The following is a 20361-nucleotide window of genomic DNA, read 5'->3' as shown; positions in this document are numbered from 1 at the left end:
GTTCAGAGTGAAAACTTATACATGTGCAGGCACAAATGCAGGAAGAATTTTCTCCTGAATAAATAATTGGCCCACATCTTTCCACCTGATGATTCCATTGGATTAGCTTGAGTTGAATGTTGTTCAGCTTGTTGAATGGGGATTTGTTGCATTTTTACTGGTTGGTTTGTTTTTGTTTTGGAGAACTGCAGCCAGTCTTGTTGTCTTCTCATTGGGGCTGTTGCTACAGATCCTTCCTTTGATAAGTGGCTAAAGGTGCATTATTATTATCATTATTATATAAATGTATATCCCACCCTTCCTCCCAAAGGGAGCACAGGAAGACAAACAGATGAAAGGGCACTAAAAACATCTTTAGAAAACATTTATAATACAGGATCAGACGGGGATGAGATGCCTACTTAAAAGAGGAATGTCTTCAGTTGGCGCTGACAAGACAGAGTCAACACCTATCTAATATTTAATGCGAGGGAATTCCAGATTCTTAAGAAGACACACCAAAAAGCAGCCCTTAGATTCATTTTCCTCAGTAGATGTCTTGTGGATCATTTTAAACTTGCAGAGCCTTTCTAGAAGGCCTGATGCGCCTTTGCCCCTTTCACCTCCTATTCACCATCACTGATGTGCCGGCACAGTTTTCTACTTTTAATGGGTGCCCTAGTCCTGCCTGCTGTGGTTTGTTGATGTTGTACAACCTGCTGGGATGCCAGCAGCCACCAAGAGCAACATGGGACCACTAGCAGTCATAGGGCAACAGGTTGGGGGAGAAGCATTGGACACCCCCATGTGGTATTTTGAAGTACCACTGAGACGGAGTTACTGCCTATGTCCATCAGCTGATAAGTAGTAAATCCAAGCCTGCTTCCTGCAGGGATTGGCTGCACAACCAAGTTCCCCATGAGTTCCCTATCAGCTGATATATGGTAACTCCAAACTTGCTGTCCTTTGAAAAGGAAAAAAAAAAACCAGCGTTGTTTTCTTTCCAAAGGCAGACCTGAGCACATGGCTTGGAAAACGCTTTGTGCAGCGCTTCCAGAGGGCCCAACAACTATATGATTGTTGGGTGCTTAGGAAGCACTGCAGAAGGAGCTTTGCATGCGCTGCTGATTGGCGTTGCCTGCAAAGCTCCTTTCAACCAAGCCCACCTTTACCTGCCCCTCACTTGAACATGACATCAGGAGCAGGGCAGCTGAGTGTGACTTGCCCAAAACATACTGGGCCAAGGGCCAAAGTTCCCCCACCCGTGATGTAAAAGATCCTAGATTCAGTCTGTGGATATTGTGGTTGAACAATTATTTCTGACACTAGAGCCCTCTTCCTGCATTATTGGTGAAAGGGCAACACAGATACAGAGGAAATTGAAGGAATTTTTTTTAGTGCTGCTCACTATGTTGCGTGGCTCCTCCTAACTCCTCATGTGTTGAATAGCAACTTCTGAAGCAAGGAACCTTTTCTATCTGTGGAGGCCCCTGCACAGTATAGAACCTTGATCTCAGTCACACAGGGAGCCTACTCAGGTAGAAAATACTCCCCTCTTCAGAAGTTACCCCTCAACGCATGAGGATCTGGGAGGAGCAGTACAACCTGTGGTGAAGCTAAGCGCACAGACCTACCGCCCTTTTGGATCCATGTTGCTCCTTTGTGTGAGTGATGTGGGAAGAGAGCTGAGGCTGCCCAGCATATCTGCATTCAAGCTTTGGGAGGCAAATATGCCCGAGCAGCCTACTCCTGTCACCTTTCTACCCTGTTTATTGTTTTTCAGCTAGGACAATAGAGTACACTCTCAACCCAGGAGAGGATTTTAGAGTAACAAATGCCTTGAGATGTCATCTTGATTCTTTCACTTGTTTACTTCTTTACAAGTAAACAAATATTTTCACTTTTGGCCTCACTGTTTGTGATTATGCTATGGTAATCTCTACGCGTTGTTGCTATATCACTCTACAAGCCCTTGCTGTGTGCTAGGAGAGGCAGTGAATCTTTAATGCTGTTTCCATTGGTCTTATTGTAATCCTTCAGTTTCCTGGAGGTGCCTGCTTATCTCAGATTGCATTGGGAGGTATCTTTGTTGATTCACTGGTGCATACTGTGTAATGCTATCCTGTGCTTCTCAAATTGCATGCTGTTGGTCATGTATGAAACTTTTTCCTTTTAGAGGTGGGAAGATCCCTCCTCTGAGACTCAGAAGACAGGTTTGGCTAATGAAGAGCTGTGGGAGGAGGGTTTCAGACTCTTGTGCGTTGGAGCTACAAGAGCCCTCTATGTTGACTTTCTCTTGAACACTCCCCCTTTTCAATATCCTTAAATATATATCTGGTATTTTTCTGCAGCAACAAGGTACAGTGGGGTAAATCACACTTTCCCTAATCTTGTCACTGGAATCTTCCTAAATACATAAACAGTGTAAAATCAAAACAGACCATTCTTACACTGGCTGGAAATAGATAAATTGACAAGCTTTTAATCTCTTGACTCAAAGCATTAAAACAACTAGGTGGAGAGGAAGCCTGGGCCTCTTTAGAGATGTCTGCTGATATGCTGAGATCTCTGAGATTGGGGGCATCAACATTCTCCAAAGGAAAAATTGAATGGGACAGATGTTTCTGGAGGTCAGTCAGCTTGGTTCCCAGAGATAAGCAAAGCAGCCAATGTAACAGACTCTCCCCTTTGTCTTGCAGGATACTGAACACAACCCTGTTTGAAAGCTGGGAAATAATTGGCCCTTTTCCATCATGGTGGCTGTTCAATGGGCTTCTTTTAACCATACAAGTTCTACATGTCATCTGGTTTTACTACATCATTCGCATTGCCTACAAAGCCTTGGCACGAGGGAAGGTATGAATGATTGGCTTGCTTAACCACTAGGAGCTCCCAGATCTGCCTTTTCATTTTCTGCATATTTAACAAGCACCAGTGACTCTAAAGGAGGAGGGCTGCTGCCTCTGATGATAACTTTTTACTTCAACTTCAGTTTAACTTAGCAAAATACGGGTTTTACACCCAGAGTGCACTGTGCAAATCAAATCAGGTTGCATTCTTCCTTTGTGTAACTTATGCAGCTTCCAAAGTTAAGGCTATCAAAGAATTCAAGAGTTCTTCGGTAGGATGGGAAACAGAGAATGGCAGAGAGAGTAGGTTAAGTAGCTGCTAGAACAGGAGAAGAATATGGCTTGCCAGTGTAACTCTCCAGCATACAATTCTGGAGCAATTCCTCATTTATTCTACTTCATTGTGCTAATTACCAAAAATGGAGACATTTAACTCTAAGAGCTGATCTGGATGTCCAAACCTCAAGGAATGGGAAAGGTGCTGATGAAAGGCCCAAAGGACCTTGCTGTTGAACTCCTCTTCACTTTGTAGCAGTGACTGTTCCAGGCCTGTATCTGCAGTGTTGCTGGGCATAGATGCTGGTAGGTGCTTGGCAGCTGCTCCTTTCACCAGCATTGCAAGCCACTACATTGACAGAACTGTTTTTTCTTTTTCCTGAGGAGGACATGGGGGTGATGGAGGACCAATAGCTAAACTTATCAAGACCGCTGATTTACTCAAAGTAGGGATTGTATTTAACCTGCTGGAACGTGCTGTTGTGTGGAGGACTTTAAGGAAGAAGGAGAGGCTATAATTTTATGTAGGAAAGAATCAGTACCTGCATCTTTCCTCTCCTTGCTTTTCTCTCCTGATCAGGTGACCTAGTCAGGGAAGGACTCCCCTCTGTATTCTCCATTCTCTCTCTCTCTCCTTTTCTCTGTGCCAGACTGAAGCTGGATCTCTTCTTCTTCTTGTATGTAAGTGCAAACTGCTACTGCTGCCTGTAGAGGGAAGGGGGGACTATCTGTGTCTTTCGAAGTTTGAATGCTATAGCGCTAAAGTGAGTCTGAAAGATGTTTCGTCTCAAGCCAGCTGCACTTCAACAACCAACAAATGTTGGTTAATCTGAAAACTGCTCACAAGAAAGTCAAACCTCTGATACTGACCTAGAAGGCAATAATCGTTCTGTATGATCTTCATCTCTGTCAAAACAACTCTGCGATTCATCTTGTTGGTATTTTTTTAAACAATCTTCCTTTGCAAGTAAAACAGGGGAAGCACAGAGTTAAGAATGTCAGAGTGCATCAGATACTAAAATTCTCTCCAAAACCTTGAAAACAATTTTTAATATAAAAAAGGCTGAATAAAACAGCATGTTAAATTTGAGGACCTATTCAGTTCACCTGTTGTTGAAATTAGAGTATCTGGTTGCCTCTGGAATGGTAAAATATTGGTAGGCTTCTATTGGACTAGTGTTGTGTAGGGCCCAGGCAACTACCAAGAATGGCTGCTTGATTGTACAGAGGGTTCTGGTTGAGTTTTAGATCATAGCCAGGTCCTGATGACAGTGGGAAGATCTACTTAAGAGTATAGATCTATGTCATTACAGTATTCAAAGTTAAAACCAGCACCAATTAAAAACGGAGGCTTAAAGCCTTTCCAGGTAGTACTCTTGCTGCCCACATCAGGAAAAACATAATCATAAATGGCTTTAAAACAGAACACATTTGTTACTGCTTCTTGCCTCCCTTTCATTTTATGATCTTAAAAACATTGGCAGCTATCAGACAAGAATTAAGATATTTGCAATTTTGAGATGTGGGTACCGGCAGTTGGCCCTGGCAATCATTAATTTGTCACTGGCATTTGCCCTGCTATTATTTCTGTGTGCCTTGCTAGGGCTGTTCAAAGTCCACATGCTTGGCTGACGGCAGTCAGGGGTGAGGCTCGTCCGAGCACACCCTGCCCATGTTAGCCATAGAAGCAATAGCCTGCATGTTATGCAGATCGGTGCTATTAGTTGCAGGCTCACGACTGTAGGGTCTTCCCTTGGCAGATGGTACAATGGTAGTAGAAAAATCTGTAGATAACGGATTATGGTGTGAGGGCTCCAGTCTTGTTTGCCAGTAATACCTCATACCTTATTTTTCAGCAGTAATATATTGCCGCCTTGTGGCAGGTCACATAAACAATAAGTACAAAATGAATTATGAACTTTATTGGACCTGAGGGCCAAACTGCTTAAGGATTTTTCCTCCTGTTGTAGCACATGGGCTACACATGCCACATGATGCATTCATTAATGTGTTTCCAGAGCTCTTTTATTGTGGGGGGTTAGGGTTCCGCTATCAGTGCAGTAGTGTTTGTGGTGTATTATAGCATTACACTATTATCACTCTTTTCACCTTTTCCTTACACTTTTATCTTAACCTTTGATTGGTGGGTGTGAGCAGGAAATGATCTGCCATTTGCTAGATAGTGCTGGAGGACATTCCTCAGTAGGGATGACTCCTCCTACTGGTCGTGACAGGCAGGGTCTCTAAGCTTCTTTGTAGCCTCTCCTATGGGAGGAGTCGTCCCTCTCTCCAGACCGGCCCTGCCTGCGGTCAGTGAAGGTCTAGAGTTAATCTCTCCTCTCTATTAGAGCTTCTTTCTTTCGCTTTCTGATTCTTCCTCTTAGCATTTTTTCTTATGCTAATTTTCTCCTCTCCTTACGTTGGTTTTATTCCTCCCTGCCTGTTTCCTTCTCCTTCCCTACCTTCACTCCGTGGGGCTGGGGTTTGTGAGGCTAGGCTGAACCCGGCTGGGTTCACAGGCATCGGAAAGGAGGCCGAAGAAGGGTGGAGCGCGGCTAGCTGCAGCATACCAGCAGAGCAGCAGCCGCCCAGACGGGAGTCTGTCGTCTCGCTCCGCGGAGCCGCGTTTCTGCAACCCTCGCGTTCAGCGGGATCGCGGCTCCTGGTTCCCCCCCCACTTCACCAAAGGCTTGCCTCGTCGTGGGAGAACGTCTCAGCAGGGGGTTGAGCGGCACCCGCTAACGCGGCTCGCCTGTAAAGTGATTCCTGCGCTTTTCCCTCAGCGTCAGGGAGTCAGGGCCGCCATATTATGGCCTCACCCGCTTCTTCTCCGCCTTCCCGCCAAGAGCCCTGCCACGTGGGGGAGGCAAGGGACCTAGAGGACTCACAGCAATCAGTCTTCTCTCCATCCCAGAGCGTAGACAGCGGGGGGATGAATCTCCTAGATGAAGGTATGGATGTTTTCCCCCCCCACTCTGTTTCCCAAATTTATGACCTGGGTTAAAGAGCTCATTGCTTCTGAAGTCAGTGGCTCTCTCTCACACGCACGTAAAAGTAAGAAGCGCAAACATTTGAGGAAGCGTCCCCACAGGGGAAAGTGGAGGCGCTTATCCTCCTCCACAGGCTCCAGCAGGGAGGACAGGCATGGCAGCTCATCTTTAAGAGACAGCCACTCCAGGTCCTCTTCCCTTTCCAATCAAGACATGAGGCGGGGGTGGGCTCGCCCCCACCCTCCTACATTTTACACAGTGAGCCAGCTAAGGATGCACCCAGGGGTGACAAGGAGCACCTGGGTCATAGCACGTTGGGGGGGAGTAGCAAGGCGTTCCTCCCCACAGACTCATGCAGGTCCCTCATCCTCAATGGTTCGGGATCGGCAGGCATAGGCACAGTTGCCCAGGCAGGCTCCTGTGCCACAGGTGGTACTATCAGATTCTGAAGAACTACTTGAGCAGGACAGGGAAGAGGGGGAGCTTTCGGGTGAGGAAATAGAAGTCACCCAGATGCAACCCAGACTCTTTGCTCCAGAGGTTTTTCAGCCGCTCCTTTCCAAGGCCCGCAGAGTGCTAAAACTGCCAGAGGCTGAGGCGGGAGGCGATGCACCCGCTCAGTCAGCCTCGGCAGGTGCAAAAAAGGCCTTCCCCTCCATGGACACTAAGCAGGTTTCAGTTCCCTTTCCCCAGGCGTTTGATGACGTGTGGGATGCTGAATGGTCATCACCATGCAAACCAAAGCCACCTGCCAAGTGGGCAAAGAAACATTACGTCTTTGCCGACAGGATCATGGCAAGACTGCATTTTCCCACAGTGGACCCGCCTATTGCTGCTCTTGCTAGCTCTGCAGTGATCCCAACAGAAGGGGAGGGGGGGCCTAAGGACCAGTGCGACAAGCGAGTCGAAGGGGCTCTTCGCAGGAGCTTTGAGGCAGATGCAGTAGGCTTCAGAGCCGCAGCCACTTCCTCAGTTTTCTCCAGAGCGGTTTTTATGTGGGCTGAAGAGTTTGGGGCATGGGACGATGTCCCAAAATTTGTAAAGGATGGGTTAAAGAAAATGGCGTACACCTCGGCCCTATCAGCCGACGCATCCATGGATGCCCTACAGTTTGCAGCGCGCTCTATGGCTGCCTCCACTGTGGCATGGCGTAACATTTGGCTCAGGCAGTGGCCTGTGGACTCAGAGTCACAGACCCGCCTCACTGCCCTACCTTTTTCAGGTTCTAAGCTGTTTGGGGAGCCTCTAGAGGCCCACCTGGTGGAAACTAGGGACAAGAAGAAAGCACTCCCTATGGCCAGAAGAGAGGAACGGAAGGGCAGGCAGAACCAGTTTTTTTGTTCCTCAAAACAGCTCTCTAGATTTCGCAGTCAGCATTCCAACAGGCTTCGCTGGGGCAGACAAGACAAAGGGGGTGGACACGCTTCCTCCTCTAAACAGGGAGGCACCCCATTCTCCTCAGGGAGGAACCAGAAGGGAGTCCAAAAGGGCTCCTCCTCCTGACTGGCGGTTGCCAGAGGCCTCTCGCGTAGTGGGAGCAAGGCTTCTAGAGTTTGCCCCCCGCTGGAGAGGCATCACCTCAGACAAATGGGTGCTGGACACGGTGTCCATGGGATATGCCATAGAGTTTCTTCGCATTCACACAACCGGTTTCGACCCACCCCAAGGTCTCGAAGGCCGGAGAAGCACCTGTGCTACCTGGAAGCTATCCAGCACCTGCTGAACATCTGGGCAATAGAGCCAGTAGTTCCCTCAGAGAGGAAATCGGGTATATTCAATTTTTTTTTTCTTAGTCGACAAAAGGAATGGCTGACCTCTGTGGACCTCTCCGAGGCGTATCTACACATTCCAATCTGCAGACAACAACAGACACTTCCAGTACAGGGCCTTGCCGTTCGGCCTTTCCTCAGCACCAAGGGCTTTCACCAAGGTACTGGGGGTTCTGGTGGCACCTCTCAGAACAATGGGGATATGCGTGCATCCCTATCTGGACGACATCTTGGTGAGAGCACCATCCTGGGACCAGTCACACACAGGTACCCATCTCACTGTATCATGGCTCCAAGGGCTGGGCTTCATAGTGAACTTGGAGCAGAGCATGCTGACCCCATCCCAAATATTCCGCTCTTGGGGGTGATCCTGGACATGCAACTTTTCCGCATGAGGCTCACCGAAGATAGGACTTTGAGACTTCAGCTGTTGCTTCAGGAAGCAGTTGCTGCACCAGCATTGGACCTGATGAGGCTAGCTCGGCTTTTGGGGTCCATGGTGTCGGCATACGACCTAGTTCAGTGGGCCCAGTTTCACTCAAGAGCTCTACAACAGATCCTTCTGCCCTACCAGGAGGCAATTCTCCTACAACACAGATGCTCAGTCTCTGTGCCTCCAACAGTACGGACAGAGCTCCGGTGGTGGCTGGAACCTCAGAGGTTGGCCCACGGAGTCAGCCTGGAAGATCCTCCATGCATAATCATGACCTCAGATGCGAGCTTGTATGGATGGGGGGCTCACCTGGATCACAATGTAGCCCTGGGGACATGGTCTGCAATGGAGGCGGAGCTCAATATAAATATACTGGAGTTACGGGCCATCAGACTGGGGCTACAGGTCTTCGCCCCAGAGATAAAGGGGAAGCAACTCCTCATACGCACCGACAACTCATTGGCGAAATCTTATGTCCACAGACAAGGGGGCACGAGATCGAAGGGCCTAATGCTCGAGGCGGAGCGCCTGTTCAAATGGACGTAGAGGCATCTTGCCTCTCTGAAGGCCGAACACCTGGCGGGCACAAACAACTTTGTAGCCGACTGGCTCAGCAGGACAGCCATCAAGGAGGCAGAATGGCAACTGAACCCAGAAGTTTTCCAACAGGTGGTGCGCAGGTGGGGAGAACCAGTAGTGGATCTCTTTGCCACACCCGCAAACACACAGCTAGACAGGTTCTTCACAAGAAATCCGTGTCACCAGGCTCAGGGCACAAACGCACTAGTCACACAGTGGCCACAAGGCCTCCTGTACGCCTTTCCTCCATTTGGGCTGATACAACACACGATCCAGCGGGTTTGGACCTTGAAGGCGGAATTTATTATAGCGACACCCCATTGGCCTCGACGTCCCTGGTTTCTGGACCTACTGAACATGTCAGTCAAGACACCCTGGCAGGTACCCTCTCGAACGGATCTTCTGATTCAGGGACCAGTCTGCCATCCTCGACCAGAGCTGTTCCGGCTAACAGCTTGGAGACTGAGCGGTTGTGGTTGAGCGGTAAGGGCTTTAAGGGGAAAGTGCTCGACACGCTACTGGCCTCGCATAGACAGTCCACGAACCGGGTTTACTCGTCCACGTGGAAGGTTTTCTTGTCCTGGTGCTCTGCAAATACAGTGGAACCTTGGTCTCGAGACATCAGGGGTCCCCTAGGGTTCCTCCAGTCGGGCCTAGATAAGGGTCTGAGCGCGGCCACAATCAAGAGACAAGCTGCAGCTCTTAGTAGCATTTTGTTATGCCTGGGGGGCCCCCCGCTTTCCTCCAACCCATTCCTTAAATATTTTTTTAAGAGGGGTGACGCTGGTTTCCCCATCAATGATTCACAGGTTTCCAAACTGGAACCTTACCTGGGTGCTGACGGCGTTGACAGGACCTCCATTTGAACTGATGGCTACCTGCTCTCTGAACCTCTTGACATTCAAAACAGTTTTTCTGGTTTCCATTACATCGGCATGCAGAGTTTCCAAGTTGGGGGCATTATCTTTGGACCCTCAACTGTACGTGTTCCACCAGGACAAGGTGGTCCTCCGACCAGACCCGGCATTCCTACCTAAAATCAATTCTGTTTTCCATAGGTCGCAGGAAGTGGTTCTCCATTCTGCCCCGCTCCCTCCTGTGCCCAGGAACGTAGGTGGCACTCACTTGATGTTAGGAGGGCTCTTCATTTCTACCTGGATCGTACCTTAGAGTTCAGGAGGTCTGAGGCCCTCTTTGTGGCCTTCTCTGGGAAATCAAAGGGGTGTAAGGTAACAACCTACTCTATCTCACGCTGGCTCAGAGCGGCTATAGCACATGCATATGAAGCTCTGGGTAGGGAACCTCCATTGGGTACCACAGCACACTCAATTAGGGGGGCAGCGGCTTCAGCAGCATTTAGGGGGGGTTCCCCATAATGGATATCTGTAGGGCGGCTACATGGGCTTCTCCACACACTTTTATCAGGCACTATAAAATGGACTCATTCTCATCAGCCGATGCTGCATTTGGCAGGAAGGTGCTCCAGAAGGTGTTGCCTCCTAGCTAGAGGAATCCCACCCGGAGTCCTAGTACACTGCTCTGTCATATCCCTACTGAGGAATGTCCTCCAGCACTATCTAGCAAAAATGGAAATTTAACTCACCGTGAATTTCTATTTGTAGATAGTGCTAGAGGACATTCCACCCACCTCTCATTCCTCTGCTTCAACCTTCTGGAGCGGGAGGGGGAGTGGGGGAGTTGGGGCTTCTGCCAGCGCCTTACATTTGCACACGTTGTTTAGTATTGTGTGTTTCCCTTCATGTGTGACCTTTCTTCCAGCACGTTGGTTCCGTGTTGGTCTGTCACTTTTCTTCAGCTTCTCCTGGTATAGGCTTCCACTCTAGGGACGTCTGGGAAGATGTGGATATGGGGCCTGAGGAGGGTTCCTGGCTCTGTCAGTTCGGTCTGGAGAGAGGGACGACTCCTCCCACAGGAGAGGCTACAAAGAAGCTTAGAGACCCTGCCTGTCACGACCAGTAGGAGGAGTCATCCCTACTGAGGAATGTCCTCCAGCACTATCTACAAATAGAAATTCACGGTGAGTAAAATTTCCATTTTTTCATTCCTCATCCTTTCATGGCCATTATTACGCAATGGAGAAGGTAAACCTTTGTTACAGTGTAGCTGCGAGGATGAACTTTTTAATCACTTTTTTTCTTCAGTGCAGCTCTGTTAAGTAGTACTTTATATTTCCCCCTTTTTGCTTCCTGAATGTTCACCTGCAATGCTGCATGTGTTTACAAGATAAATATAAAAAGTCACATGAGGCAAAAAAACCCCTCTCCACCCACTAATGAGTAACTTTCATTGTGATTGCTGGCACGTGGCAAGGGATTCTAGTTTAATTTCAGTGGCAGAAGTACTGTACACTGTACCATAGGGTGTTGCCATGAACCAGCACTTTTTACATATTTATTAAGAGTTCTGCATAACTCAAAAGTTTACATGTGTAATACAGCAGATGTTGGTTCATTAAATATTATTGTATGTCAGCTTTTACAGGGAGATGTCAGCGTCGGCGGGATGTAGGCTGGGCTATAAATTCCTTAGTAACTGTCAGGGTCGTAAGGTCTTTAGCCGGCAGCTTGGGTTATAAATCTGCCAGGCTAGAGAGATAACCAGGGGGAAGGTGAGATAAAGTCAGAGGGTTTGTTCCAAGCTCACGTGCCAAGTCAGTGTCCAAGAAGCGAAGTCAATGGGGGATTGCTAGTCCAGTTTTCTGAGAGGTCAGTCCGAGAGTCTGGGTTCTGGAAGATAGGAGGAATGCAGAGGTCATGCCTGACATTGTAGTCAGCAGCCTGCTGCAGTCACGAACTGCCTTTTAAATCGCACTCCCTAAGGCACGTGCAGGTAATCAGCCTCCCAGCTTCTAAGAGCTTGCTTATCTTAAACAGCCAGGCCAGCTACGCTGCTGCATGACTTTCTGTCGCCTTCGCTCTGCAGGTGGGAGGGGAGTCTCTCGTTCACTATCTGAATCTGGTTGAAGGGCTTTAGCTGTGTCTTGGTACTCTCCAGCTGAGGGAGAGCTGGTGCTGCGTCCTCAGAAGTTTCGTCTGTTCTTCTCTCGGGGTCTGCTGCTGTTGCTCCCGAGTCATCCTCTTCTTCCCCCTCTGAGGACTCCTTAGAAGGGGGCATGACATTGTACTAGATTTTTCTGACATTATGTCACCCAGGAACCACCTCTTGTAATGAAATACATTCTTGTCCCCCTATTTTTTCTCACAAATTATAAATATATAAAACTAAAAAAAATACTCAGTTGTAAAATGTAAAAAATAAACTTTCATAGACCACAAGCACAGGGTGGTGCCCGTTAGTGACTGTCTGCTGACAGAAGGAATCCGTCAGTGCAACAGGCATTTCTTCAGTCTCTTGCTCCCCTCTTAAATCACCTTTTGGGGGGGGCATGAGAAGGAATCACCAAAATTCCCTGCCACCCTTGTTCTGCTGACAGTTTCATTCCGTCAGTTGACAGGCAGCATTAATACCACCCATAATTACCAAACAAACAAAAACACTTTTATATGGGAGAACACTTACAGTACGTCTTCCAGTATCAAGCACAAGTCTTCTGGGTACTTACACATTTATCACTAATCTGCCCTCCTCAAATAAATATCAAGGCAACAACCTTGTCCATTTCAGCTACCCCTAAGGCTTTTCTTATTTATTCATATACCGGAAAGTAATCCTTTAGATTTCTAGTACTTACCATAATTACTTTTGGTGATCATAGCAAATTCTCAGTTGGCACCTTGTAATTTACCAAGGGAAGGTGATTTAAAAGTCTAATCATATCATAAATGAGTAATGTTTCAGTTCACATCAGGTAACTTGATAGTTGACATTCAGTGCTTTAAATATTCTTATACTGGGGAACATTTCCACCATGTATGTGTGAAGCTGGCATTGAAACCAAGCATCTAAAGCAGTTGATACCGTTGTAACCACAAATTCCATTAACTTCATGTGGGGAAAGATATCATCTATATAGCATGTGAGATATTGTGTCTCAGATTCAAGGAGCATATAAAAGATGAAAATGATGATAAATGCATGAAATACAGATTGTTTCTATATCACCTTTTTACTTAGCTCTTTTCCACCTTAAAAATGTTGAATCTTCCTCTATAATGAGAGTATTCATCTTATTGCTAGATTTACCATTGATAATTTCATTCCTTCAGCTGTATGAATTATCTCATGATAATTATCTCATGATATCTCCTTAGGGCACTAACTGGTACAGAAATGTCAATATGAAGATATTGTGTGAGATCCAATGTGGCCCCCCAGTGTGGAGGGTTGTACTATTACTAGATTGTTGGAAGATTCATAGCTATCTAATTCTACCTCTTCCCGGAATATAAAATCCTTCCATTTATCATGTAGATTAAATATATGCACACGTAGTACTTGATGTGACTGGGGAAATACTGGAGAAAAGAATCTTTCTATATTTATTCCATATTAATATTTGCAAAAATGTAATTTTACTCTTTAATAGTTTTAATTGCTCCCCATTTAGTGATCCACAATAGTACACTCAGCAGGATTGCGATGAACCTCCCTTCCCTTCCCTTCCCTTCCCTTAAGAATACCAAGTCCTGGCTTTCTCATGATGAAACCAAGCCACCAACCAGCTACTTTGGCAGCCTCATAATATAGCTTCAGATTTGAAATCGCCAGGCCACCTTCAACGCGGAGCTTCTGCGATGTGCTAGCTTACTTTTTGTTAGCATATTTTGCCCACAAAATGAAGTTATTCATCAGTTTTTGCCATTTCTTTGAGGATATCTCTGTCAAGGAGATACTAGAAAATAAAAACAAGGGTTGCATAGAAGCAACGTCTTTACTGACAATATCCTTGCCAAGCAAATTAGATTTAATTTATCCCTTCATTTCAGATCTTCTTGAATCCCAGCCATCAGGGGAATCGTAATTCAGTTTGACAACTTGTGAAAGTTTAGCACTCAGCTTGATCACTAAATATTAAACATCTTCATTCCTGTTTAGGTCTTGGTATGTTGAACGTATCTTTCTGTAAGTTAATACCCATTAACTCTTTGGGCCAAGATAATCTGTTTCATCCAAGAGTACTTGCAGTTGCTGTGCCACAACTAGTTGTCATGAGCCAAAGGGTCCAGGGTGGACTTTTTCAGGGGCGGTCAGATCACCACCCTCTTTCAGGGGGGCTGAGACCACTCCGTCTCACAAAGATGCATTGACCACACCCTGGATCCACTCGGTCATACCCCCTCGGCAACCTTTAATAAGCCAAGAAGGACAAGGGTTGAGAGGACACATTGCTGGTTGCATTGTCACAAGCACCTTGTCCATGTCATCAGGCCACATCAACTGAAACTGATCCCAAGAAGTTGCAGCAGATGTTGCACTGGACATCTCACTGGGGGCTACAGTAGATGTGGATGGGGCATCAAGATTGCTACAGAGGTAAGCAATTTTACCCTCAAAATGGCTTATAGATTATTCACAGCGGGTCTCCAAAGGGTCTAAAACTCCATTTCCTAGAGTTGATGTCAACAGACACCTGACAATATGAAAGAGCTCCACTTTTTTATTTGTATTTTGTAGTTGTGTTTTTTATTTGTGTGTAAGCCGCCTTGGGGGCCTTTTTGGCCAAAAGGCGGCCTAGAAATAAAACGTAACATAACACTGGATGGCTCCTTGAGGATGTGATGGAAGCACAGAAGTGGGCCTTCTTTGCCACCCTCACCGCCACACAGTAGACATGTTATAATGTTTTACTCATGCTTGATCAGTTTCACAGCACATCTTTTGTCACTTGTGCTCTAACCGTCATCCAGCCTCTTTCACTTGTGTACCAAGGTGCAAACCAGGCTCCACAATGCTGGATGAGGTGCTCGGGGCAATTGTGTTAACAGCCTGATGCGTCTTGTTATTCCATAGCATGACAAGGGCTTCAGTAGAGTCATCTGCTCTATCTACTGAGAACTCCCCCAGGGCATTCAGGAATTCAGTGGATTCCATTAGTCTCCAGGAGCGGACCATCTTAATCTGTCCACCCTGCAGGGGAGGATTGAAGCTGTAAATCTGTAATATCCACCCCCGTCTGCAGAGCACCCCATTCTCCATCTGAAGCAAAAACCAAGTCAAGGGTGTGCCCTGTCCTATGTTTAGGACCGGTGACAACTTGAGACAGCCTGTCGCAAACCTGCCCTTCACCAGGGATTATCCCTTCTGAAACAACATGCTTGGTTCAGGAAATCCCCACCCAGACAGATGCTTGCCTCAGTCTGGGTCAGATACGCTCTCTGCACCACAACCTTCAGCCCTTCCACCTTTTGTCCCACCCAAAAATGACCACTGGTGATCCCTGTTAGTACCATAGGGTGTAGATACAGGAACTGAATAGGACCCTGATATGGTGGCACACGTGACCGGGCAGACACACAGGAATTTAAATGAACAAAATAACTTGAGTAAAATACAAAATGTTAAATAGTATATTGATGTATAGTCCCTATCTTCCCTACCTGTCCTACCCTCCTCTAACTAATATGTAATCTACCCTTTTCCAGCCAGCTTAACTCCCACAACCTCCCTCCTTCCACTCCAAATCCCAACAAGAACTCCCTAACTGTCAAAACCAACTGTCTTTCATTCAAACCTGCCTTAGAACTCTCACTCACATGCCCCTTCCTACCTGGCAATTTTACATCACTCATACTCCCAGGCATTTCATTAACTCCTTCAAGCCCACAACACATTTAATAAGTCCCCCACAAGTGGTTTTTTTACACAGCCCTATGGTCATCATGGAGGCCACGAAGTCCCGTGCCAGAACACTAGAGGCCGCCTCAGCATAGACATTGAAATCGCCCAGGACTATCGTTCTGGGCTCCTCCAATACCACAGCCGAGACAGCCTCCACCAGCTCAGTCAGAAAAGCTGCTGGGCAGCAGGGTGGACAGTACACCAGCAGCATCCCTAGCTTACTGTCTCCTTGGCATGACATGAAGTGAAGGCTCTCACAGCCAGCTCCAAGACAGAGTGGTTTCCTGGTGACAGAGATGGCAATTCTGTGGACTACAGCAACTCCTCCTCCCTGTCCCTGCAGCCTGTGCTGGTGTTACACCAAGTATGCCAGTGGGCAAAGCTGGGCCAGATCAACCTGATCACCCACCCAGATCTAGGTAATATATCTGGAGTTGGGAACCTCTCACCCACAGGTTGAATGCAGCCATCCATTTCTCTCTTCACCCCTCAGGACTCTCTGCAGGCCATGTTCCCCCTCCCTCAGCTACACCCCTCATTAGGCTTGCCCTGCTCCTTCCTCAGTTGCTTTTGCCTGGCTAGAATGTGTCCTTGAACTAATAGTGCCTCTTGCTTGCCTGCACTGAGGTGTAGAGATAAATCTCTAGCTATTGCGTGACTGGAATGTAGCTTCTTATACAAAAGGTAAGAGTCACATTGGTTGCGCTGCCCGCTTTTGCTTCTGGTCCCACCTACCTCTGCCATGTGGCCCCTGGACGTTTGCCCAGGAGAAAATGTGGCCTTCTGGCTGAAAACATTTCCTTGTCCCTGACATAGAGAGAATGATCTCTTCACAACTCATTTGGTGTCTGTGTTGTAATATACAGTTGGATGGTTTATCAATATGCCTGGTATATAATGAGAATTGGGCTGATACTGCTCACATGAAAGTACTGTAGTACACACATCTCATGAGATACTACTTTTGTGTTTCTGGGCTACCCTTAAAATAATGATATTCTCTGTTTAAATTGCTGTTCATTCGAATGAGTAATATTCTAAGGTTATGAGCCCTCTTTCTTGGTGAACTGAGATGCATTCTGTTTGTAGTGAGCTTCTTCCCATCCGCTTTTTATCCTACCTCCTTGCTGAGATGCATTTGGTGACCAGGTTATAGAACTCCCTGCTCTGTGAGACCTGTGCAGCTTGCACTTAAATGCCATTTTGACATTTCTTTAAAATATTTTGTATATATTTTAAAGTATTGTTGAGAAATTATCATACTGGCACCTGGTTAGTTTTGAATGTGTTGAGTTGTTGTTTTAAGCATGGTTTTTGTTTTGATTGTTAGCTACCTTGGGCACTTTTCAAAAATGGAAAGGCAGAGAAGCAATTATCTTAAATAAATAAAAAAAATCTGTAGAGAATGGAAATGCATTGTATATAGAATTTCCCCTTTCCTCCCTGGAATATTAAGAGGTCTAAAGATAGCTCCTGCATCGTACATGGAGCTTCCTCCAAAAAGGTATTTCTGATCTTGGTAGAAATATGTCCTTCCAAAGGAAGCTTTCATGGAAGTTTACTTACCTTTGTGGCCATGTAGGCTTCCTGGGGATATCTCCCTCTTTGTTTTCTGTACTCTGTTCTTTCCTGATTTTCTCAAGTTCTCAAGGTTCACGTCTGAATTTGAAATCAATACTGTTTAAACAGCAAATAGCTAAGTGTAGCATGGAGGATGCTACACTGACCTGGTGCTTAACTAATTATGAAATAGCCCTTATATTTGTGGTAGACTTACTCTGCTTCTTTCTATCAGGTATGTAAAGATGAGCGCAGCGATGTTGAAAGTAGCTCTGAAGAGGAAGATGTCACTTCAGAAAGCAGAAAAGGAATCCTTAGCCCTTCAAACAATGATGCCAATCGGATTAATGGCCACATAACTAGTGGCAAGTGGGCAGAAGAGGAATAAGAACGGACAGGGAGGCCTCAAGAAAATACAGACTTCTGTTCAAATGTCTAGATATGTCAAGCTCCACGCTCCCAAGAAATCTTTAATCAAGCTGCCCCTTCTCCCCCTAATCCTCCAGCAATTCTGAAAACAGGCACAATGCAGACAGTTTTGCACAGACGGGATCGAGTTGATTATTAGTGCAAAAGCTATTTCCAGTTTTACATTTTAAAGAAATTGAGCCGTTTTGCATTTAATGGCATCCCATGTTGGCTGAAGTGTCTATGTGAGTGTATGAAAAGAGATTGGGGGCTGTTTCTTATTTTATTTTAAGATCAGCTCAAGCTTTGAGAGAAGGTATGTTGGCAGGAACTCTGGAGGTTCTGATCTCCAACAGGTTCTGTCACTTAATTGCACTCAGGGTCTTTTGACACTGGCCTAGTCTAAGTTGAGATAGTCTATGCTTCTGGCAGCAAGGACAAAAGTTGTGTCCTGAGGAGTCGACTGTGCCACAGCTAGACGTAGCAACCTGGTGATGATGATAGTGGTAGAGACAGGTAGATTGACGGTTTTCTTATTTGCCATTGGGATGCCATTTGCTAATAAAGTTTTATGTCTGCTTATTTGGGTGGGTGGGTGAGCAGACAAGGCTGGCATTCATTGCCTTTGTTTGTTCTTTTTAGAGTGGCGTAGCATCTCCAAAGTCTTCATTGTGACTTCCTAAAATATCTGTTTTTTCTATAAATACTGTGGAATTGGAGTTACATAGGAATCACAGAAAGAGGTGGATAGATTTGTGTGCTAGGACAATAGACATGGATGATCTGGTTCTGTTGCTCCTTTTCCATGGATGGTTGTATTTTCAAGAGAAGCAAGGGTGCTGCATCTGCTTTGTGATGAGATACCACTAGGATAGAGAGGTTGTCACACAAGAACTTTGGGTCCCTCCCCCTGCTCCCTTTTACTCCAATGGTACTTCGGGGGAGATGGAAGACAGCAAAGTGCTGTCATGACCAGGACATTGAAAATGCCCTGAGTTGTTGTCATTTTATACTATTGTTTACTCTGTGATTAAAAAAAATTGCTTGAAAAATTGAATCTGTGTGTTTTGCTTCACTTAGGAAGGTTATCTGCATTCTAAGCATAAGCAACATTCCACTAATATGTTACCATTGCCCATTTGTACAGGAGCAATATATGGTGAGCTGGAAGTTTGAACATTGCAGAACAGCTGATATGGTAGTGATACACGCAACCAAGGCCTTATGGCAGTCTGGAAGATACGCAGTATCCAGAGGTGCTGATTCTCACAAGTGGCACCTCTGTGAAAATCTAGGAATGACCAAGTGTATTTCCAAGGAGCATGTGGGGCCTGCTAGTGTGTGCAAGATGGCCCTTAGAGTAACATTCTGTTTCTTATAGTTTAGCAGTCTCCCTTTATGTCTGTCCTTTCTGAACTCTGTTAAGGTGTGATTATCTGATTCTTGTTAGACAAACTGTACAACCGAGAGGCAAAAGCTCCTAATTTTCCTTTTATGGTATTGTTACACTGCCACCAAATTGTTTTGGGTCAGAGTCCAATTTTTTAAAAAAGGCTGCTCAGCTTTCAGTTGCCTATTCAGAGATGAACATTGCTGTTTAACTTGTCTGATGTTCATGTAACATCTTATTTACAGAACAGTCCTATTGGGGGCAAGGGGCAAGGGCTATCGCCACTTCCCATGCCGTGCTGTGTTGAGGCAGCCAACACAAGAAGTAAGGGTGCAGCTTTTTCTCCCCACATGAATACTTTTTTCTTTCATTTCCCTCTCATTGTCAGGCAAGGCTGGCATTGTTTTGGGGCCTGTTTGGGCGCATGTCTGTGTATTAAGGGGGGTTAGGGCATTGCGGTTCTGCAACATGCCCCCCAAATGGCCTATTCCCCTCCCTACACACAGAATATTGCCTGTAGAACAGTGGTGGCAGCAGAGCTTTCCGCTGCATCCTGTGGCCCTCTAGCTGCCTTTCCAGGATTGCTTCCTTTATTTTTATATTCATAGTTCTTTGATGAAAACAATTCTCTCCAGTCTATATAAACACAAATTGCAACACCCTTCATTCACTTCAGGAGTCCTTTTATTACTCAAAATATCCAAACTGGAAATAGAATTGAACAGCATGAAGAACATTCAACTATACAAAATACCTATTCCTTTAAGTAGGAAACATCTCTATGAAATTTCCTTGAGCTAAATTTTAAGCTAACGTCTTGTAATGCTTACACATATTGAACCTGTGTGTAGCTCAACTGAGAATTTTACAGAGCAGTGGTTAATGGATACCATAGGTTAAAAAAATAAGCATCTTGAGATGACTCTTTTGAAAATAAGATATTGACATGACCCCTAAGAGCTCTGAAATTTAAATCTTACAGTAAATGCATGACTGTCATACATCTAACTTTTACCTCCTCTGTAACACTGATTATTTTATTTAAAGCATTTCAGTTAAAAAAAAAAGTGGGGGAAAGGCTCCCAGAGCAGCTTAGAGCAATCCATGATGACTCTACCTTCAGGCTTTCACTCTATAAGACACAACACAAAAGGGAAGGGGATTGGGAGGGAAGAAAAATAGCAAACTCAGACACTAGTTTTTAGTTACAAAGCTTTCTTGGAGGAAAGATGGAACCTCATCCTTGCTGAAGGATGAGGCCAAGTTGGTCTCCCCCTTGTCATGATCTTTCTCAAAGGCAGGAGAAGTAGCATCTCAGGGACCTTAGTCCCCTGGCTAATGGCACCAGTCAGAGTGTGCTGCCCTTTTA

The 20361-nt window shown here is 45.9% G+C and overlaps 1 protein-coding gene across 2 annotated transcripts in view; it reads left to right on the top strand.

Annotated features, from left to right (window-relative positions):
* Positions 1-18659, top strand: part of CERS5 (ceramide synthase 5) — a 75490-nt gene extending 56831 nt beyond the window's left edge. For both annotated transcript variants that reach the window (XM_061615245.1, XM_061615246.1), the window contains 2 exons: positions 2679-2835; positions 17430-18659. In XM_061615245.1, the coding sequence (XP_061471229.1) occupies positions 2679-2835; positions 17430-17582 (310 nt within the window). In that variant the 3' untranslated portion in view covers positions 17583-18659. The remainder of the gene's footprint in view (positions 1-2678; positions 2836-17429) is intronic.
* The last annotated feature ends 1702 nt before the right edge of the window (positions 18660-20361 follow it).

Source organism: Rhineura floridana, chromosome 3, assembly GCF_030035675.1.
Source record: "Rhineura floridana isolate rRhiFlo1 chromosome 3, rRhiFlo1.hap2, whole genome shotgun sequence".
NCBI classification, from domain to species: domain Eukaryota; kingdom Metazoa; phylum Chordata; class Lepidosauria; order Squamata; family Rhineuridae; genus Rhineura; species Rhineura floridana.
The sequence above is the reverse complement of the archived record's forward strand: the minus strand, read 5'-3'. Positions and strand labels throughout refer to the sequence as shown.